This window comes from Typopeltis vanoorti, chromosome 6 (assembly GCF_054136105.1).
Source record: "Typopeltis vanoorti isolate ZY-2024b chromosome 6, IOZ_Tvanoo_1.0, whole genome shotgun sequence".
Taxonomy (NCBI): Eukaryota; Metazoa; Arthropoda; class Arachnida; order Uropygi; family Thelyphonidae; genus Typopeltis; species Typopeltis vanoorti.
Genome location: NC_143554.1, coordinates 57087649 through 57107731, shown reverse-complemented (window position 1 = coordinate 57107731; position 20083 = coordinate 57087649). Strand labels below are relative to the sequence as shown.

Here is a 20083-nt window from a genome sequence, read left to right as displayed (position 1 = left end):
CACTTAAATAGAATGGGAGAGGAAAGATTAGCAAACAAGTGTTCTCTGCCAGGTTGGCAGGAAAACGACCCAGGGGAAGACCAAGATATAGGTGGATTGATACGGTACAAAGTGCCTTAGACGATAGAAATATAAGATCTGATAATGTTGGAGTCGTGACAAGTAACAGACTGATTTGGAGGAAAATTGTAGATAGGAAGTTAGTAATGATGTAATTTTTTCATGTAGTACTTTCATATCCTGTATACCCCTTGAGGATACATGGCAGGAATTTGATGATGATGCTCAGAAAGATTCACCAGTTTTTGTCTTTTTTGTTTCAGTCACCTCTATTATGTCGATCTGGTACTTATCGAATTCCTCAGCTAGTTTTCATTTCTTTGCCATTTAGGCTTCTTATATTGATAGTACTGATCTTTAACTCTGGCTATGTTGAGTTGGGGTGTGCTTTCAGATTTGTTCCAGTAGCTGAATTTTTGCTGTTCGCCCTGGTTCCCTGGCGAAAACAGTGTAGGCCTTGTTTCACCGGGCGATGCCCCAGCCATCATGAAATTTTGTCATGTTGTACCATCATTTTGTATATTTGTTTAAGCCAATAAGAATACAATTTGGTTGGCTAAATCCCAATTTGCCAGACCATCCTCGTTTGTTCAGTATCCAGGTAGATACCCAACAGTGTGCACCATGAGAAGGTGAGGATTGGACATTAGGTCAGAAGCCCTGATCAGTTCTCCGCATTCCTTTAAAGGCTATGTGGAGGTCTCCTCTCAGTTATACAGCTTTGACCCTTAAGCACCCCTAAGATCCTGTTGATTGATGACCAAATCTTCCTAAGAAGAGCAGAACCAGGCTGCAAAGCACAGGGATCTTCTACCACGAAGCCATTTGTTGGGTGATTGTTGGACCAGTATTCTTTCTCTTCATGTCAGGTATTGATTGTGGGGCAGCTGAAGAGAGTTTGTCCATTGACCAGAAAGGCTTTCTAGATTTTAGGTGAAGACTAGGTGGATTTATGAGAGTCTGGTGCAGGATCGTGAGTTGGCTACTCATTGCTTTATTAAATTCTTTAATTGAGGCTTGTCTTCTCCGTATGTTTGGTGGAGCAATGTTAGATAGAACAGGCAGCCAGGAGAGAGGGGTGCTTCCTCACTGTCCCACTAATTGTGTGCATGGTAGAGTTTAGCTGGGTGTCTATAATGTTAGAGTGTGCACTTCTTTCCCAGACAGGGACACAATATTCTGCTGCAGAGAATGCAAGGGCTAGTGCAGATGACCTTAGGACTTCTGCACCACAATCCCAGGTTGTTCCAGCAAGCATTGAAATGATATTTTTCTCGTTTTAATTTTGTTGCACAGGTTGGTGATGTGCCTTTTATGAGTTAGGCTTCTGTCCAAGCTCACTCCAAGGTATTTTGAGTGAGGCTCATGTTCTGCCATTTTTCCACAGAAAGAAAGGTTGAGGTGTCGACTCGCTTCTCCATTGTTCAAGTGAAATACTGTGAACACAGTTTGTTTGTTTGTTGGATTTGGCTTGAAGTACTCTTCCAGGATGTTCAGGTCAGTGTTCAAGGTTGATTCCAGGTTGGCAAAGGAGGTAGATTGATGTAGGATCGCTAGGCCATTAGCGTACATATACTTGCTTGAGCTGGTATGTGGTAAGTCGTACACTTAGATGTTAAAAAGTAAAGGGGATAACACAGAGCCCTGTGGGAGACCGTTGTGAAGGAATCTGGACCTTCTCTTTTTTCTGCCAATATGGACCCGAATCTTTCTGTTGGAGAGAATGGATTCAAAAAGCTGGAAAGTTTTTATTGCGCCTTATAATATTTCCTAGCTTTAGGAGGAGGACCCCTGATCCAGACTGTGTCATAAGCTGATGTTAGGTCAATGAAAGTGGCTCCAGATTTAAGTTTCTTCTGGAAGCCTGCTTCAATCTGTGTTGTCAGGGCCAGGACCGGGTCACAGCAACTTCTTCCCATACTGAAGCCAGCTTGTTCAATCGGGAGTGCTCTTTCGATGAGTGATGAAATTCTTTTAAGGAGAATTCCTTCAAAGAGCTTAAAGGTGGAGCAAAGCAAGGAGATAGGTCGTAGATTTTTCACATCATTTGGATCTTTCCCTGGTTTGGGCACGGCTATTATTTTGGCTGCCCGCCACAGATTTGGTAGTTTTTCCGTCATTATAATTTCTGAGAAAAAGGGCGGCCAGCCATGTTTGGCCTTGTTGATTGAGATGTTTTAAAAACTCAGGGAGGATACTATCCACTCCTGCAGCCTTGCCATTCTTGGTGAGTTTTAAGGCTACTTGCACCTCTTCCTGAGATACTGGGTGTATAAGTTCAGAAATCTTGGGGGCCCATCTTCAGGATTTTTCTGATGGAAGATTGCACAGTAATTTTCCTGATAGAGCTGGGACGTATCATGGAGGTTTTCAATAAATGATTAGCCATTTGATCAGGAGTTATTTCTGTTGTTTTGTGTGTTGTTGGTTCTGCTCCACCTAATTTTCTCAGAAGTGACCAGCTTTTCCTGCTAGATGTGGTGTAATCGAGTTCATGGATGGTTGAGATCCATCTTTCCTTTCCCTTTTTATCCAGCATTTTGCTTTCAGTTTCTTAGCAACAATTAGGTCTTCAGTCTCTTCATATTTGGTTAAAAATTCCTCAGTTTCTCTACTCCAGCATGGGATGTGTTGTTTTCTGTAGCCTCTAGGAATAGGGGCTTTTTTTCTGCAGTTTTTGATTAGTTTAACAAATCTTGGACAGCAATTAGGAATGGGTGGAATTGCTGTAATGGTTTGCTCGATTTGTTTCTGAAATGCAAACGAGTTGAAAACCTCGAACAAAACCTTAATACTATGATTGATACTTTCTCTTCCAAAATCCGAAATCTGGAAACTAAGCTCGAGATGCTCGATGACCAACGTCCAATCACAAGTGCACCCGTGCCTGCTAACAAACTTCACGACCTAATCACATCAACAGTATACCAGTAACTCGAGGCCAAAAACAAGAGATTCAATGCTGTTATTCTGAACTTTCCGGTCATGAAAGTGACCTGTGACACTGACAAACACATGCAAATTAATAACAAGCCAAAGGACACTTTTCCCCCAATTGCACATACGTGCTCGACCTGATTTAACTTTTGCCCAGAGGGAACAAAGACACCAACTCTGAAAGACAACTACAAGAAAAATGCCAAAATGGAGACAACAGTTGGATCATAGACTAGAAACCAACTAAACTAGTGTGAAAATCAAGTGACGCCACTATTAGCCACCAAGGAGATCAGTATACAGGCACTTCATAGGAAATGTGCAAGACAGTTGCGGTCAGAATCTTGCATATCCACTTCACCGATATCTGTGGCCTCAACTTCAACCTTAATAGTGCCTCTTTTTAACAGAAACTCAAATCTCACCTTCCCCCAGCACTATCCATCTCAACTTTCCAAACTATGCAACTGTTTAACTCTTTTCAACTCAAGGATGGCATCTTTGCATATATCCGCTCTGACATCATGCCAGAGAACACCTAACCTAGAATCGCCCAACTTTGACCCTCTTTGGTTGAAAATATGCTGTCTCTATCGCTCTCCTAATACCACCAACCACTTTGAGCTCTTTAATTTCCTCTCCTTAAAAGTTGATTTTCTCCAGTCCCACTCTCCTAATAGTGAAATCATCCTCCTGGCTTTTCTCTTTCAGTTGCACAGATCCTGCAGGCAGAGATGCTGAAACATTTTCCATCAATAATGACCTTACACAAATTGTTCACAAGCCGACCAGAATACCAGATAACCTGAACCACTCCCTAAATACCCTAGATCTCTTCCTTACCAATAACCCTTCCAAATATGCAGTTAATGTAGTGAGCCCCTCCCCTAGATAATTCTGACCACAACCTAGTGCTCATCTCCTCCCCATGCAACAGCGCTTAAACAGTCAATCCCTCACAAGAGTAGTATGGCATTACAACAGTGCCAAATGGGACAACCTCTGAGACTACTATGCTTCATTCTCATGGTGGGACTATTGTTTCTGGTCTTCCAATCCAAACATATGCACCGAACGTATCGCCAAAGTAATCCTCATTAGCATGAAAACATACATTCCCCATACTTCTCTGAACTACCATGCACTATCTAAACCCTGGTTCTTCAAAAGATGTGCCAAGGCTGTACAAATGAAAAATCAGGCATACCACAACTGGCTCAAATCAAGAACTCCATCCTCCTTCAATCCCTATACTGAAGCCCGAAAGAAATGCAAGAAAATTATCAATGCTTCCAAAACAGAATTTGAATGGGCAAAAAAGCAGGAAACTTGCAGCCTGTCCAAATGGTAGCCATGCTTTTTGGTCTCCTGCCGAAGCAACTGGCTGTAACTTCTGCCCTATACTATTCCCACCCCTATCATACCCAGATGGCTCAATTGCAACATCACCCACAAAAAGAAGCTAATCTCCTGGCTTCAATGCACACATAACTGGCAATGGCAAACTCCCTCACAGTCATTCCAACTGCCCAACATACAATGCCCCCTGTATCCTTTTGCCAGAAAGAGATTATAAACCTGTTCTAAATTAGACACAGAAAAAAAAGGCTCCTGGCCCTGATGGCATTCCCCCAATTGTCCTGAAAGTCTGTGCACCAGAACTGACTCCTATCCTATGCCATCTGTACATACTCTCTTACTCCACTGGTATATATATCCCAAAGCCTGGAAATTGGCCTATATTCAACCTATTCCTAAAAAGGGTGACAAATTGCCCATCCAACTACCTAGCTATGTCTAGAGTGATGGAGAAAACCATCCTACTCTACCTTGCAGGCACCCAGCTTTTAAGCTTCCACCAGTACATATTCCGTCAGTGCTGATCAATAGGAGATCTATTCTCATATATGACCCATCTCTGGACAAATGCCATGGAGAAATTTGGCAAATCCCAAGTGGCTGCACTTGATATCTCTAAAGCCTTTGACTGTGTCTTGCACAAACGCTTACTAAGCAAACTCCTGTCATTTGGACTGTTTCAGGACTTCTGTAGATGGAGGGCCATCTACCATCATACTATGTGTGATGGAAGACGGCTATCCTCTCACCATCCAACTAATGCTGCTGGTCACACAAGGTTCAGTTCTCTCATCGACCTTCTTCCTTCTGTATATCAATAACCTACCTCAGTTGACCTCCAATCCAATACACAGTTTTGCAGATGACAGCATATTGTACTCCTCACTTTCATTTGATAAACCTTACTGTACACAACTCACTTCAACCCACAGAACATTCAACCTCAACTGCCCTTAATTCTGACCCTCAAGCCATCCTCTAATGGGGGCTCAGATAACTGTGTAAACTTCAACTCTAGTAAAACCCAGTTCTGTCTTATCATGATCATCAAATTCCTGCCATGTACCCTCAAGGGGTGTACAGGATATGACAGTACTACATGAAAAAATTACATCATTACTAACTTCCTATCTACAATTTTCCTCCAAATCAGTCTGTTACTTGTCAAGACTCAAACATTATCAGATCTTATATTTCTATCGTCTAAGGCAGTTTGTACCGTATCAATCCACCTATATCTTGGTCTTCCTCTGGGTCGTTTTCCTGCCAACCTGGCAGAGAACACTTGTTTTGCTAATCTTTCCTCTCCCATTCTATTTAGAGACCATACCACCTGAGATTAGCTCTGCTAACACATTCCTGGATGCTGACAATGTCAAGTTCTTTCCTAATATCCTCATTTTTAATATGATATTGCCATTGATGCCATCTGTTCACGCCTCTAATCTTTCTCAGGACTCTCATATCTGCGGTCTCTAGTCTTTGGTCAAGTGTTTTACTTCTGACCCAGCTCTCAGATCCATAAGTTAAAACTGGTTTGAACACTGTCTTGTATACAGCTAATTTAGTGTTCCGACTAATTTCTTTCTTATTCCATATGAATTTATTCAATTGACTTCCCACCATACCAGCTTTGCTGATTCTGTTGTCTATTTCTATATTTAATTTACCATCTTCAGTAAAAATCGTGCCTAAGTAGCTGAAATGTTTTACTTGTTCCACAGGTTCTCCATTCACAACACAGTTGACATTTTCAATGATTCTGCCTATTTTCATTGTCTTTGTCTTTTTATTGCTGACCTTCATACCATATCTATTACAACAGCTATTCAATTTAGTCAGAGAATCTTGCAGACTTGTAGCAGATTTATTTAGAAGTATAACATCATCCGCATAAAGCAAAGAGCTGACATTAACATCTCCAATTTTGATATCAGGTTTAATACCACATTCCTTCATAATGTGATCCATATAGATAATGAATAACAGAGGGGATAATGTACATCCTTGTCTCACACCAGATTTAACATTAAACCATCTTCCTGTACTTCCTTCAATTCTAACTGCTGACTTACAACTCAAATAAAGACAAAGTATTGCTTGATATAATGCTCCATTGATACCATATAACTGCAGCGTATTGAATAGCTTCTCTCTTGGCACCTTGTCATATGCCTTTTCCAAATCGACAAAACTTAAATACAGATCTTTGTTATATTCTCATGCTTTCTCGACTATTTGTCGTAAAGTGAAGATCTGATCCTGACAGCCTCTATTTGGCCTGAATCCAGCTTGTTCTTCACCAAGCTTTTCTTCCACAATTCTTCTCAACCATTTCTCAAGTATACTTGCATAGATCTTGCGAGGAACACTCAGTAGGGAAATACCTCTGTAATTCTCACATTCAGGTTTATTTCCCTTTTTATATATGGGTACTATGAGAGCTCTACTCCAATCATCGGGAATTCGTCCCTCTGTCCAGGCTTTCTGAACTATGAAGTGCAGCCACTGTAAGACTCTTATACCACCATACTTCAGCATTTCTGGTCGAATATCATCTACTCCTGCTGCCTTTCCACATTTCAAGCCTTTGATGGCTTTTTCTACTTCAAGTATGGATATGTAATCCTGACTGCATGTCTGGTCAGTGTTTTTTATCACTGTGCTGTCATCACTGCTTGTTTCATTTAGCAGTTTTTCAAAGTAATTACTCCATACTTCAAGGATATCTTTTTCTCCTGTTTTCATGTCACCTTTATCATCTCTAATTCCTTTTACAGCACTCTTTCCTCCATTCCTAAGCTTCTTCAGCAACCTCCAGAATATTTTGCCACCTTCTTGATATTTATTTTCTATATTCTTGACGAAGTCCTCCCATGACTTTTGTTTAGCTAGTTTTACACACTGTTTAGCTTTCTTACATTTGTCTCTGTATTCTGTAAGAGTAAAAGCTGACTTATTTGCCAGGAACTTTTGATATGCTTTCTTCTTTTCCTTCACTGCCTCTTTAACTTCATGTGTCCACCAGTTAGTTCTGATTTTTTTATCTTTGCACACAACCTCACCTGGTTGTGTGCATTGATTCTGCCTCTCTGGCAGAATCAATCAATGTTTTCTTCAGAGTTTGCCACTGAATCTCCAAGAACAGGTTTGATTCCTGTTCTGAAACTCTTTCATTTTTTCTTGAATAATGTTTGTATATTTTAGTCTACAGTTCACATCTGAGAGCTGCTCTACTTTTATTCACTTTAAAACTTTCTTACATGTTATTCTTTTCAATATGAAATTCAATTTTATCCTGCTCAAGACTAAATAGTGATCACTTCCAATTTCAAATCCTCTGTACACTGGTGTCCTGCACCAGGGAGAAAACATCACTATCAACAATAACATAGTCAATGAGATCTTTCTTATTCCTAGCCTCTTCTCTCCATGTGAATTTGTGCACATTTTTATGTTGGAACATGGTGTTAGTAATAACCAGTCCATGTCCTGAGCAGAAATCCAACAGATATTTGCCATTATTATTAGCTTTGCTCTTTTCTCCAAATTTTCCCAAAATATTTTTGTATGTCTCACAATAATTTCCTACTCTGCTATTTAGATCCCCAACAAGGACCAACTTTTCTTTTTTCATTGGGTCAGTTGCTTTTTCTAAAGCGTCAACAAATTCCTCCACTTCTACCTTAGTAGAACCTTCTGTGGGTCCAAAGGCACAAATAAGGGCAAATATGAGAATGGGGAATTGTCCAGTTCCCCATTCTCATATTTGCCCACATTACTCTACTTGAGACTGACTGCCATTCAAGAAGATTAGCTCTGTCTTATTTCTCACAAAAAAGAACCATTTTTCCCCAGTATTATTTTTGATAACACTCAAATTCCCAGACAGGTTGAGATTTCTCTTCTCAGAATTACCCTGTCATCAGGCTTCTCCTGGCATAAGTACATCACAACCATTGCTTCCTCAAGCTTCCAAAAAATTAGGATTCCTCTTTTGCTCAAGAAGTTACTTTACCTCTAAACAGCTGTTAACCTTATACAAATCACAAATTTGCCGCTATCGAATACTGTTCTCACATGTGGAGTGTGGGTCCTAAAAGCTCCCTCAAAATGCTTAACTCAATACAGAAGAAAGCAATTAAACTGATAAATGACCCATCTCTTACCAACTCACTCCCCTGACTTTCACATAGACATTGGACCTCTGGAATTTGTATATTCTATAAATATTTCCATGGGAAATGTTCATCTGAAACAGCATCAATAATTCCCCTACTCTGTACTAAGTAGGGGAATTATTGATACATTGGACACATGCAGCTGCCTCCAACATCCTTTCACAGTACACCTTGAAACCCACAGAACAAGTTTCTTTTCCTCCTCCTTCATACCTGCTACTGCTGTACTGTGGAACAGTCTTCCCCATATTTCCCAAGGAATACAATAAACAGACTTTTAAATCGAATGTCAACAAGTTTCACCTTTCCCAACTCGCTACCCATATATGGTACTAAAGTACTATAGGTTGATCAGCCAACCTCTTATGTATGGGCCCCAACATAAAATCACTGCCAGTGCACAACTTTTACAACTCATACTCATAAATACATACTTATTTACAATTAATTATTCCAAAAAACTTATCTGAAATGGGAGCCTTCTTTACACACTGCCTACTTCTCATTGCAATACTAGCAACCTTTTTGAATTTGGAAGGGGTTTTTTTTATTGCAGAATTCTGTTTTGTTCGATTTTTGTGGGAATTATTTTCTCATTTTATAACTTTTTCATATCTGCACTGACACCGATCTATTATGTTGTCTATTATGGTTGCTAATAAAATAATTGAATCAGTGATCACCACTCCGAAACAGCAAGTGCCCAGACTCCAATTCAAATGTGGCCTCGGACATGTCCCCCGTAAGCTGCTGTACTTTGGTTCCCTCCAGGCACAACTTGGCAAAGTAAGCAGCAACAGGATTATTCACTGGCTGATTGGGACACTTCCTGAAGAGTTACCAACAGGTTTAATCCTTTGTACTAACTGGTAGCTGACCTGCAGAAACTGCATTACTGCTGTACCCTTGACTGGAGGAGATACTAGCTCCCTAGCCAAATAAATATGCTGTGGAGAGCATGAACGGAAGCTTTCACCTGCACTGCATGTAAGAGGAAAGGAGTAGATGAAAATTGGAAATGATTGTTGCTAAAAGGATTAAACATACAGGTTCCTTTGTACTAACTGGTAGCTGACCTGCAGAAACTACATTACTGCTGTACCCTTGACTGGAGGAGATACTAGCTCCCTAGCCAAATAAATATGCTGTGGAGAGCATGAACAGAAGCTTTCACCTGCACTGCATGTAAGAGGAAAGGAGCAGATGGAAATTGGAAATGATTGTTGAGTTGTTACTTTATGAAACTTAGAAGGCATCAGCTCCTTAAAAGGCCTAATGCTTTTTCATTTGATTTTTTTTATATAAGAGTTAGTAAATAATTAGGTTTCAGGATACTATAAACACAAGCTACAGTATCCATAAATTCCTTGGGTTTATTTTTGTAAAACTGATTAACAAATAGCAGCATTACATATTATTACTAATTTATTTATTCTTTTGTCTCATTTCAGTGATGCAGATATAAGTTTTGCTCTTGGTCTCTTAGAACAGTTTCATTTAATGACTGAAAAGGAACAGAAGAGTACTATTCAAAAACAAAGCAGCACCAGTAGTGACAGCAAAAAAAACTTACAAGGAAGACAGCAGCAGGTTTCGAGAGAAAAATATATCAATACTATGAAATATGAGTCTCACGAACATCAGCAGCTCAGTCATCATAACCACGGGACAGTATCTAAACATATCAATAATAAAAAACATGACACAAATCTTCCAGGAAGATCTAGGTTTTCAAAAAATCAGAACTATACACAAAGGAAGAGAACTGAAACTACTGAAAGCATAGAGCCTAATAGTCATGAAAATACGCTAGATGAATTTTGCACTAATAAGGAAACCTTCACAAAAGGAATAAAAAGTAAAAAGATTTCAAACAACAATATGACTTTAGGTAATGTAAATCCAGAAACCAGAATTCGAAAATATCCAATGGGATTTCATAAACTTCAAGAATTAATTGATAAAAACCCACCTGAAATTTTGTTTTTTCTCAACTCTGAAAAAAGTGGATTTCAGGAGCTTCTTTCTGCAGATTATATTAAAAACGATGCAGTGGCATTGGTTCTTATAGTTACTGAGAGGGCATGTCAATCAGTTCATAGAATCAATGTAAATAATTTAATTAAAATTATATTTTCAAACAAAAAATTTATATTTATTACATTACAAAAATATATTGCTTCCTTTTTTAGCAGCTATTCACAGATTCATATAAATTCCATTATTTCTGTAATAAATTTGCTTCTCAAATTTCAAAAAACTGTCCCAGCCACTTCAAGTGAGATAATTGGTGTTGTTCTCCCAGGTTTAAAATCGTTGCTTGAAAAGTTGTATATGAAGGAATCAGAGTTGCCTTTAGATCTGTTGGAAAAAGTAGATGAGCTAGAAAAAGAAAAAAATGACTTTATAGAAAATTGCACACAAAAGGATATCAAATATATACGTTACAATGAAAATCAACAAATGCGGCAACCCCCAAATGACTATAGAACTATATGTATTCTTCCTTCACATAAAGACATCCTTGAAGATCTAGATCCATTTCTAAGACCTAACGTTATTCAAGGTAAGTACTTCAGCACAGATCACTATTTAGATGTCCAGTTTCGCCTCTTAAGGGAAGACTTTGTTCGGCCACTTAGGGATGGAATACTGGAATATTTGAAAATTAAAAGAGGTGGTGGAACACTGAAAAAGTTCAAAGATATTAGAGTTTACCAAAATGTGCAAATTTTATATCCAGAATTAACAGAAAGAGGACTTTTGTATCAGGTTTCATTTGATAACACGTATCTTCCTCGTATTCAGTGGGAAACTAGTAAAAGACTTTTGGTGGGATCGTTAGTTTGTTTGTCCTCTGATGACTTTAAAACTATACTATTGGCATGTGTAATTAAGAGAAACCCTGAAAATTTAAAGAAGGGTTTAGTGCATCTACAGTTTGAAACAGAGAAAGTCGTTCTTCCTAAAGCTGAAGAAATTTTTATAATGATAGAGACTCAGGCATATTTTGAAGCATATCGACATACATTAGCTGCTTTGCAAGAAGTCACTGAAGAGAAACTGCCTCTGAAAAAATATATTATTGAGGTTGAAAATGACATTAAACCTCCTTCATATTTAAACAATTGCACTACATATGATTTAAGACCATTAATGATTCCCCTTGCAAAGGACTCAAAAATACAAAACATATTTGATGAAAGTGAAGATTTGAAGTCACAGTGGAAGTTTCCTCCAAATTTGGATAATGGACAAGCCATTCAAATACTGGATGAAAATAGATGGCTCTGTGCAGAAGAGTTAGGAATGGATGAATCACAGTCAGCAGCCTTAAAGTCATCATTAACTAGAGAGTTTTCTGTTATTCAAGGCCCACCAGGAACTGGAAAAACATATATTGGATTAAGAATTGTTCAGACACTTTTATACAACTATGAAAAGTGGAATAAAAATGAAAGTAAACAACAAATACTTGTTGTATGCTATACAAATCATGCACTTGATCAATTCTTAGAAGGCATTTTGCTCTTTACAAGCAGATTAGTACGAATCGGTGGTCGTTGTGCAAATCCTGTGCTTGAGCCATTTCGTTTAACCTCTTTACGGCAAGCCCAGCGAGAGAGGCGAAATATTCCTCAGCACATACACCATGCATACTATGAGGTTAAAATTAGACTAAAAGACATTAAAGAAGCCATTGTCAAAGAATACCATAAAATTGCACTTGCCTCAAAAAAGATTCTTCCCATAGAACAACTTCAGAAATTTATGTTGCCTATTCACTTTGCGTCATTAAACAAATTTTGCATTTCTCATAAACCATTGTTTTCACCAGTGATTGTGGAATGGTTGGGTCTTAATACTAATATGTATGATGAGTATGAAAGTATCATGTCTCAGACATCTGAAAATTTTGCCAATTGTTATGCAAGTGGAACCAGTACAAATGATTCAGAAAAGAGTCAGCTGAAAGCTGCAGTAATAAATGATGAAGTTGAGATGGAAGATGGAGACGCTGATTATATAATAGCAATGAGAGAGATTGATGAGGATGATAAATTTCAGTTGACTCATCATTCGGCATTTCCTGAGCAAAATGATGATTATGTACATTATGAAACAGAAAGCAGTATAGATAGTGAATGGCAGGTACAAGGTGGAAAAAAAGCCTTTCATAAATTCATTAAAAAACAGTTACTACTGAACAGTGTAATGTCATATGAAGAGGGTACACGAGTCATAGATGTTTGGAAACTAAGTATAAGTGAAAAATGGCGACTATATCGCTATTGGCTAATACAGTATGTTCAAGATATACATGATTCAATTTCATCTCTACAGGAAAACTTTCAAGATGCTAACAAAGAAATGAAAGAGGTTCAGCATGAAATGGATTTAACAGTAATTGATAAAGCCCTTGTTATTGGTATGACGACTACTGGTGCTGCAAAGTATCGCAGTGTTTTACAAAATGTGAAGCCAAAAATTGTTATAGTAGAGGAGGCAGCTGAAGTGTTAGAAGCACATATTGTAACTGTGCTCTCCGAAAGTACTGAGCATCTTATATTAATAGGTGATCATCAGCAACTTCGGCCATCCCCAACTGTACATGACTTATCAGTGCATTATCATTTAGATATATCATTATTTGAAAGAATGCTTAAAAATGGAATGAAGTGTCATAGATTATCTGTGCAGCATCGCATGCGACCAGCAATTGCTGAACTTTTAGTCCCACATATTTATACAGATCTTAAAAATCATAAATCTGTTTCACTCTATGAGAATGTCAAAGGCGTGGAAAAGAATGTTTTTTTTGTTAACCACACTAATATTGAACAGAATGAAACAGATTCAAAAAGCCATAGTAATAAGTATGAAGCTCTATTTCTTGTAGAACTCTGCAGATATTTTTTACTTCAAGGTTATAATCCTTCTCGAATAACAGTACTCACAACATATTCTGGACAGCTATTTCTTTTGAAAAGCTTAATGAAAAAAAACGATATTTTCAAAAGTGTTCGTGCTACATTAGTAGACAATTTTCAAGGAGAAGAAAATGATATAATTTTAATATCTTTTGTTCGAAGCAATGAGGAAGGACAAATTGGTTTTCTTAAAATCTCTAATAGAGTATGTGTTGCACTTTCTCGTGCTAAGAAAGGTCTCTTTTGTATTGGAAATTTTGAACTTTTGGCTGAGAAAAGTAACCTGTGGAAAAATATACTTGCTGTACTTCAGAAGCAAAACACAGTTGGTACAGCTATGAAACTTGTGTGTCAGAACCATACAGATAATATTACTAATGTTTCGAATGGAAGTGACTTCAGAAATGTTCCTGAGGGAGGTTGCATGCAACCCTGTGAATTCCGTTTGGAATGTGGTCACACTTGTACAAGACTGTGTCATCCATATGATTTAGAGCATCAAAACTTTAAATGCATGAAACAGTGTAATAAGATTATATGTAATCTTAATCACAGATGTCAAAAGAAATGCCACCAACCTTGTGGTAAATGCAAGTTTCTTGTTTCAAAAACCATTCCATCCTGTGGTCATACTGTAATGGTGCCATGCCATTTAGATCCAGAAGAATTTAATTGTTCTAAACCTTGCAATAAACAGTTACTCTGTGGACATACATGTCCCAAAAAGTGTAGTGATACTTGTCCTGAACAGTGCACTATTACTATAACAAAAGAATCGCCCTGTGGTCATGAGGTAAAAATTCAGTGTAGTGATTCTCTTAATATTGTGCAGCTTCTTTTCAATTGCCAGGCTCTGTGTAATCAAAAATTGAAATGTGATCATAACTGTCCTGGAAGATGTAATACTTGTCATCAAGGTAGATTACATGTGAAATGTGACTCTCCTTGTGACAAGACACTTGTGTGTGGTCATCCATGTACTGTTAAATGTTCCAGCAGTTGTCCGCCTTGTCAGCGTAATTGTGAAAATCGGTGTTTACATAGCAAGTGTCCTAAGAAGTGTGGAATTCCTTGTGATCCTTGTGTAGAGAAATGTGAATGGGAATGTCAGCATAAAAAATGCACAACCCTATGTGGAGAACTTTGTGATCGCCTTCCCTGTGATGAGCCATGTGATAAAGAGTTAAGTTGTGGCCATCCATGTATAGGATTATGTGGTGAACCTTGTCCACCTCTGTGTTATATTTGCAATTTTGATGAAGTTACAAATATTTTTTTTGGATTTGAAGATGAAAAAGGTGCCCGGTTTGTTCTCTTAGAAGATTGTGGGCATATTTTTGAACTTCGAGGAATAACACAATATATGAAAACTGAAAGCAGTACTACAGCAGTAACAGTCCAAATGAAAAAATGCCCTCTCTGCAGGATTGCAATTCGAAGGAGTTTGAGATTTGGAAATATTACTAAAACCTCTCTAAAAAACATAGAAAAGGTAAAGGAACGAGTTTATGGAGAAAAAGAACATAATCGAGAAAAACAGGAGAAATTACTAACTAAGCTACAAACTTTAGTGAAAATTTCAAAGTTAGACTATTTCTATCAGTCTCTTAATGATACTTTAAAAAGAAAATATATAAGTATTGATGCTCTGCAGAGCATTGAAAACAACATAATTGCTTTAGAGAGACTGGAAGAAATTTTAAAAAGTATCTCTATGTTTATAGGTGAAATTTGGAGTTCACCTAAATTTACAACTGAATTACCTGCCTTTCTTAGGAATTATCCAAAATATAGTTTCATATTTCTTACTGTTAAAAATGTACTGCAGTTTATAAAGAATAACTTTGCCACATGCAGTGAACAACAACAAGATAATATCACTTGGGAAATACATAGACTGCAGATCCTCCTTGATCTGTTTACTATGGCTAAAAGAGTTTCTGGAGAAATGAATATGAAACCTGAAGCCCGTGTGCTTTACAATGATACTCTGAAGTTATTAACTCAGTTTTCACCATTTCAGGAAAAAGAAGAAGATACAGCAAAAGCAACAATTAAAAGGATATGTGAGATTCAGGGATCTGCAATTTTGGGTATAACAAATGCTGAAAGGATCCAAATTTTGAAGGCTTTCGATCTCAAACAGGGACATTGGTACCAGTGTCCAAATGGCCATGTATACTGCATTACAGAATGTGGAGGAGCTATGGAAGAAAGTGTCTGTAATGAATGTAGAGAACGAATTGGTGGACATCATCATTCTTTGCGATCGGATAATAGAGTTGCTACTGATATGGATGGTGCACGTTATTCTGCATGGTCTGAAGGAGCCAATATCAATAACTTTGCTATTGATGAGTGGGAATAATCAAATCTGTATAAATTTACAGTATCTGTACATGATAAATATACTTTTATTTTGCCTTTCCTTATTAATTAATATTTTTAGAATGCAATTAAAATTTGTACAAAGAACCCAGTAATGTATGATAAACATTGCTTTCTGTACACGTTATGGATAATAAAATCACATTGGATGGTGTTATTTAATTGTTGCAGCATAGGGGTAAATCAAGATTATTGAAATACATTTTATAGGACTTTATATAGTGCTTGTTTTTGGTGCATATAAAATATTTGCTTCTGGATCTGGAATTGTCACATAAAGCTAGAAGTCTTATGTAATTATAAGTAATACAAGACTGAATATAAACAAGCTTAGGTGCCCTAAGTAAGGTAGGCATTATATAGCATAACTCTGATCTTCAGCATTTTTTACTGATTTTGTATCACAGAAATTGTTCAATGTTGTTAATATATCGTAAAAGGATTACTTTTTACCAGGGATATGTGCTAGGCATGGGCCTCCTGAGAAATTCATTAAAAAATAATTTTGTCATGAAATGTTTTTATTATTATTCTGTGAAAACTCCTCATCAATGCCATCTATCACCAACAGTATTTTTTGTGTAAACTGTGTGTGTTTCTGAAGGCCGATTTGCCTGTAAGCAGGATGATAAAAAAAAAAAAAAAAAAAACAGTTTCTGGGAGGGAAAAACCCAGCTACCTCTGTATGAGGTCAGCTAACTCACCTTCATATGAAGATTCCTCTTATAACACCGAGAACTGAACTTAGGCCTTTTCCAATTGAAGGGTGTAATGTAATGTAATGTAATATACCATTGTTCTTCCAATGCTACAGAGACTAAATTGTTACAAATACCAAGACTGACTATAAATGACGATAAAGCAAGCACTGAATTGACTTCCATTTTTAACGATTAAAGACAAGTGGAGACTAAGCATACAGACAAGTGCATATGCACACGAGCTATAGTGCCAGTAGCACAGATAGCATAAGTTTTACTTTGTAGATTAATGGCAGCTGAGAAATAGTGCAGTTAGTTATTCCTAGTGTTCTGTTACATAACTTAAAAACAAAAACTTTTATTTTATACTTCTTGACAATGGGAAACAGTACAGAAAATGTTCTGTGCTTATTTTTTTCAAACCAAGAAAGAATACAAGACTTAAAAATTATTTAAACTGGCAAACAAATTCAATGATTTCTTAATAATGATGCCTTGCCATGCATGTTCTTTGTCAAATATACACTGTATGCCACTGGTTGTTATGGTAATATTATGTTACTTTAGAGTTGTTTATCTGCAGTTGTTAATTGTTAATTTTGTTGTTATGAGAAATGAATAGAGATTAAAAATAAGGCACTTGGTTCATTAAGAAGAAACAATTCTGTGGAAAGGATTGATTAAGTGTGTAGTTGGCCGAGTGGTTAGCTTACATATCTGCTCTCCAGCCAAAAGGCTGCGGATTCGAATCCCACCGTGGGCATGGATGTTTGTGATTGTCTGTGAAGGCACTAAGGGATGGTAGTCGGCGGTAGATGACGTTGGTGTCATATGATGAAGGTTGGTGGAGTAGTGAGATGAAGAGTTGATGCACTCCCTCGATGAGTCTTTGGACTCCCTGGAGGTGTGATGTGATATAATAATAATTGTCGTGTGGAGTTTGCCAATCCATGAAATCTGATGAAAGTAATAATAATATGTTTATTTATAAACACCACTTGGCTGAATTAAAGTAGTGCTGAAATAGTAATGTCTAGTTGCACACAGTGTATCAGTGGGTTCAATAGTATGATTTTAAAAGAAAATGTTTTTGTCTATGTCTATATATATACATATATATATATATATTTTTTTAACTTAGTGCAAGCAAACAGCAAAAGGGTAAATTATTATGTGGCATGCTCCTGTATATTCTATGGGACCATCATTTCATAATAAGTTTGTAGTAAGTAAAGCATATTTTTACATGGCACTAAGGTGGTGTTCAGAATTTCACTACACAACCCGCTTCCCAAAACAATTTTTGTATCTGAAAATTACACGTGTTCTGTATATGGGGGGGGGGGGTACTTACTTCCTCCAAGTTCAAAATAAAAAGAAATCAAACTAAACTCTCAACTGACATCACACATATGCACAGGTCATGTCCCAGAATATCTCACATCTAACCTAACCTGTTAACTCGTTGAACCCATTAAAAGATTAACACTTCATATTCTTGTAACCAAAATAAAAATCTTTAATCTGCAAATAATACAAATATATACATCAAATCAACACAGTTTATCTATGCATGTGCCAATGTATTCTCCAGATTATAAGAAAGGCTTTAATGTGCACAACTTCATTTCAATCACATAAACCAACAAATATCCTATATGGACAAAACTCTTGGAGCATAAGTCTCTTATCTCCTAGAGAAATTTTATTATTTCGTGAGTTCACACAAGAGAAAGACTAACATAAAACCTGCTCTCTATACAAGAGCAACACAACAGTCAAATTCTTATTGCATCTTAAAATCACAGAACACTAAAGAAAACATCTGATCTTCATGCAAGACACTTCTGCAATTTCACTTTCTATTTCTATTTCTATATGAAAGTAGCAGCAAGCTCCACTGAATAAACTACTAAAAATTATATCATCAATTTAGAATGAATTAACTTTCTATGTGAAAGTCAACATTCATCTTAAAACCTTATCAGCAGTTTTAACAGTTTCAAAACAAGTGTACCTTCTATATGAAAGTTTCTGAAGAAATACCTTCTATATGAAAGTTTCTGAAGAAATAACTAAAAGCATGCCAACAGTTAGTAATCACTTATCACTGAAAATCCTAAATAAAACCTTTACTGGGCTCATTCTATATGAACTGGAAATCAACATACATTTATTATTATTATTATATATATGTGACACCTCCAGGGAGTCCAACGACTCATCGAAGGAGAGTGGCAATTGCATCGAACGATTGATCTTCCAACACTACTAACCACGCTCAAACTTAACTTTTTGTGTGAGCCGTTAGCAGAGGATCAACCAACCTTTAACTGAAATGAATTCTATTTGGATTAATGACTACAATAAACTTTTCACGTACGTATCTCTTTATACAAGGATATTGTCTCTCAGTCTTAGATTTCTATTTTTTTTTTTTTTTTTTTTTTTTTTTTTTTTGTAAAATTTGTAATAATAATAATTTGTTCAAGAGATAAGCAAAGCCTGGTTAGCGTATCCGCTCTCTGGCCAAAAGGCTGCGGGTTCGAATAGCGCCATGGGCATGGATGTCTGTGAAAGCACTAGTGGTGGTAGATGAAGGTTGGAGTAGTGAGATGTAGAGTTGATGCCCTCCCTCGATAAGTCTTTGGACACCCTGGAGGTATAATAAAGAAACTCCACTTTCCCTCCTGCGTTTCTTTTTTACTTCCTGAACAGCTGAATGCCGAGCAACGTCATTTGGCTGCTTGAAGTTAGACCTAGATTCTAGTCTAGTCACTGACTGGAGGAACTTTTTCTAAGCCTATCTTCGACCGGTTCCCGAGTTAGTCGATAGTCGATCTCTGGCACAGGCAGGCGGGTTTTTCCTCCCAGAAACTCGGGTTTTTCGTCCCGTAAACTCAAGAAAATCGACCGTAGTACCCACATTATTTCAGACTGAGATGAGATATCTTGTTAGGGTTAGGTACCAAGAGATGGCAGCACTTGATTGCCAGCCTCTTCATCGGCGGCTGCTATAATATAATATAATTAGTGATAGACATGGGCCAGCTATCTCTGATTGGCTACTGGTGGAGGTTGAACTGCCCACTCAGTCTCCAAAAGCTAGATAGATAGATAGATAGGGTATATAAAGGCCTCGCATACTCCCTATTAGGGAATAAAAGGCATTAGTTGATTTTTTTATATATATAAGTTCTTTATTCATAGTGCAGAAAGTTTACTTGATTATATAATAATATAATATAATACTTGATTATATAATAATATATAATATAATACTTGATTATATAATAATATAATATGATGGAATAAGGAGTTAGCTGGAAAAGAGATCAATGCAACTTGGAGGATTTTCAAAAAAACTATCTAGTAGATGCAATGTCTAAATATAAATAAATTTATTCCAAGGGTGAGAAGGTTAAATAAGGTAGTTGTGAGATTGATGAATAAAGAGATTATGCATGCGATACAGAGAAAAAGGGCATTGTGGAGACAGCATAAGAGAAGTAGAAATAACCAATTT

At 37.1% G+C, this 20083-nt stretch overlaps 1 protein-coding gene across 2 annotated transcripts in view; it reads left to right on the top strand.

The window, feature by feature from the left end:
• The window catches only part of LOC150105471 (NFX1-type zinc finger-containing protein 1-like), an 80294-nt gene extending 64281 nt beyond the window's left edge, over positions 1–16013 (top strand). For both annotated transcript variants that reach the window (XM_090394169.1, XM_090394170.1), the window contains exon 3: positions 9989–16013. In XM_090394169.1, the coding sequence (XP_090250295.1) occupies positions 9989–15836 (5848 nt within the window). In that variant the 3' untranslated portion in view covers positions 15837–16013. The remainder of the gene's footprint in view (positions 1–9988) is intronic.
• Positions 16014–20083: the final 4070 nt, after the last annotated feature.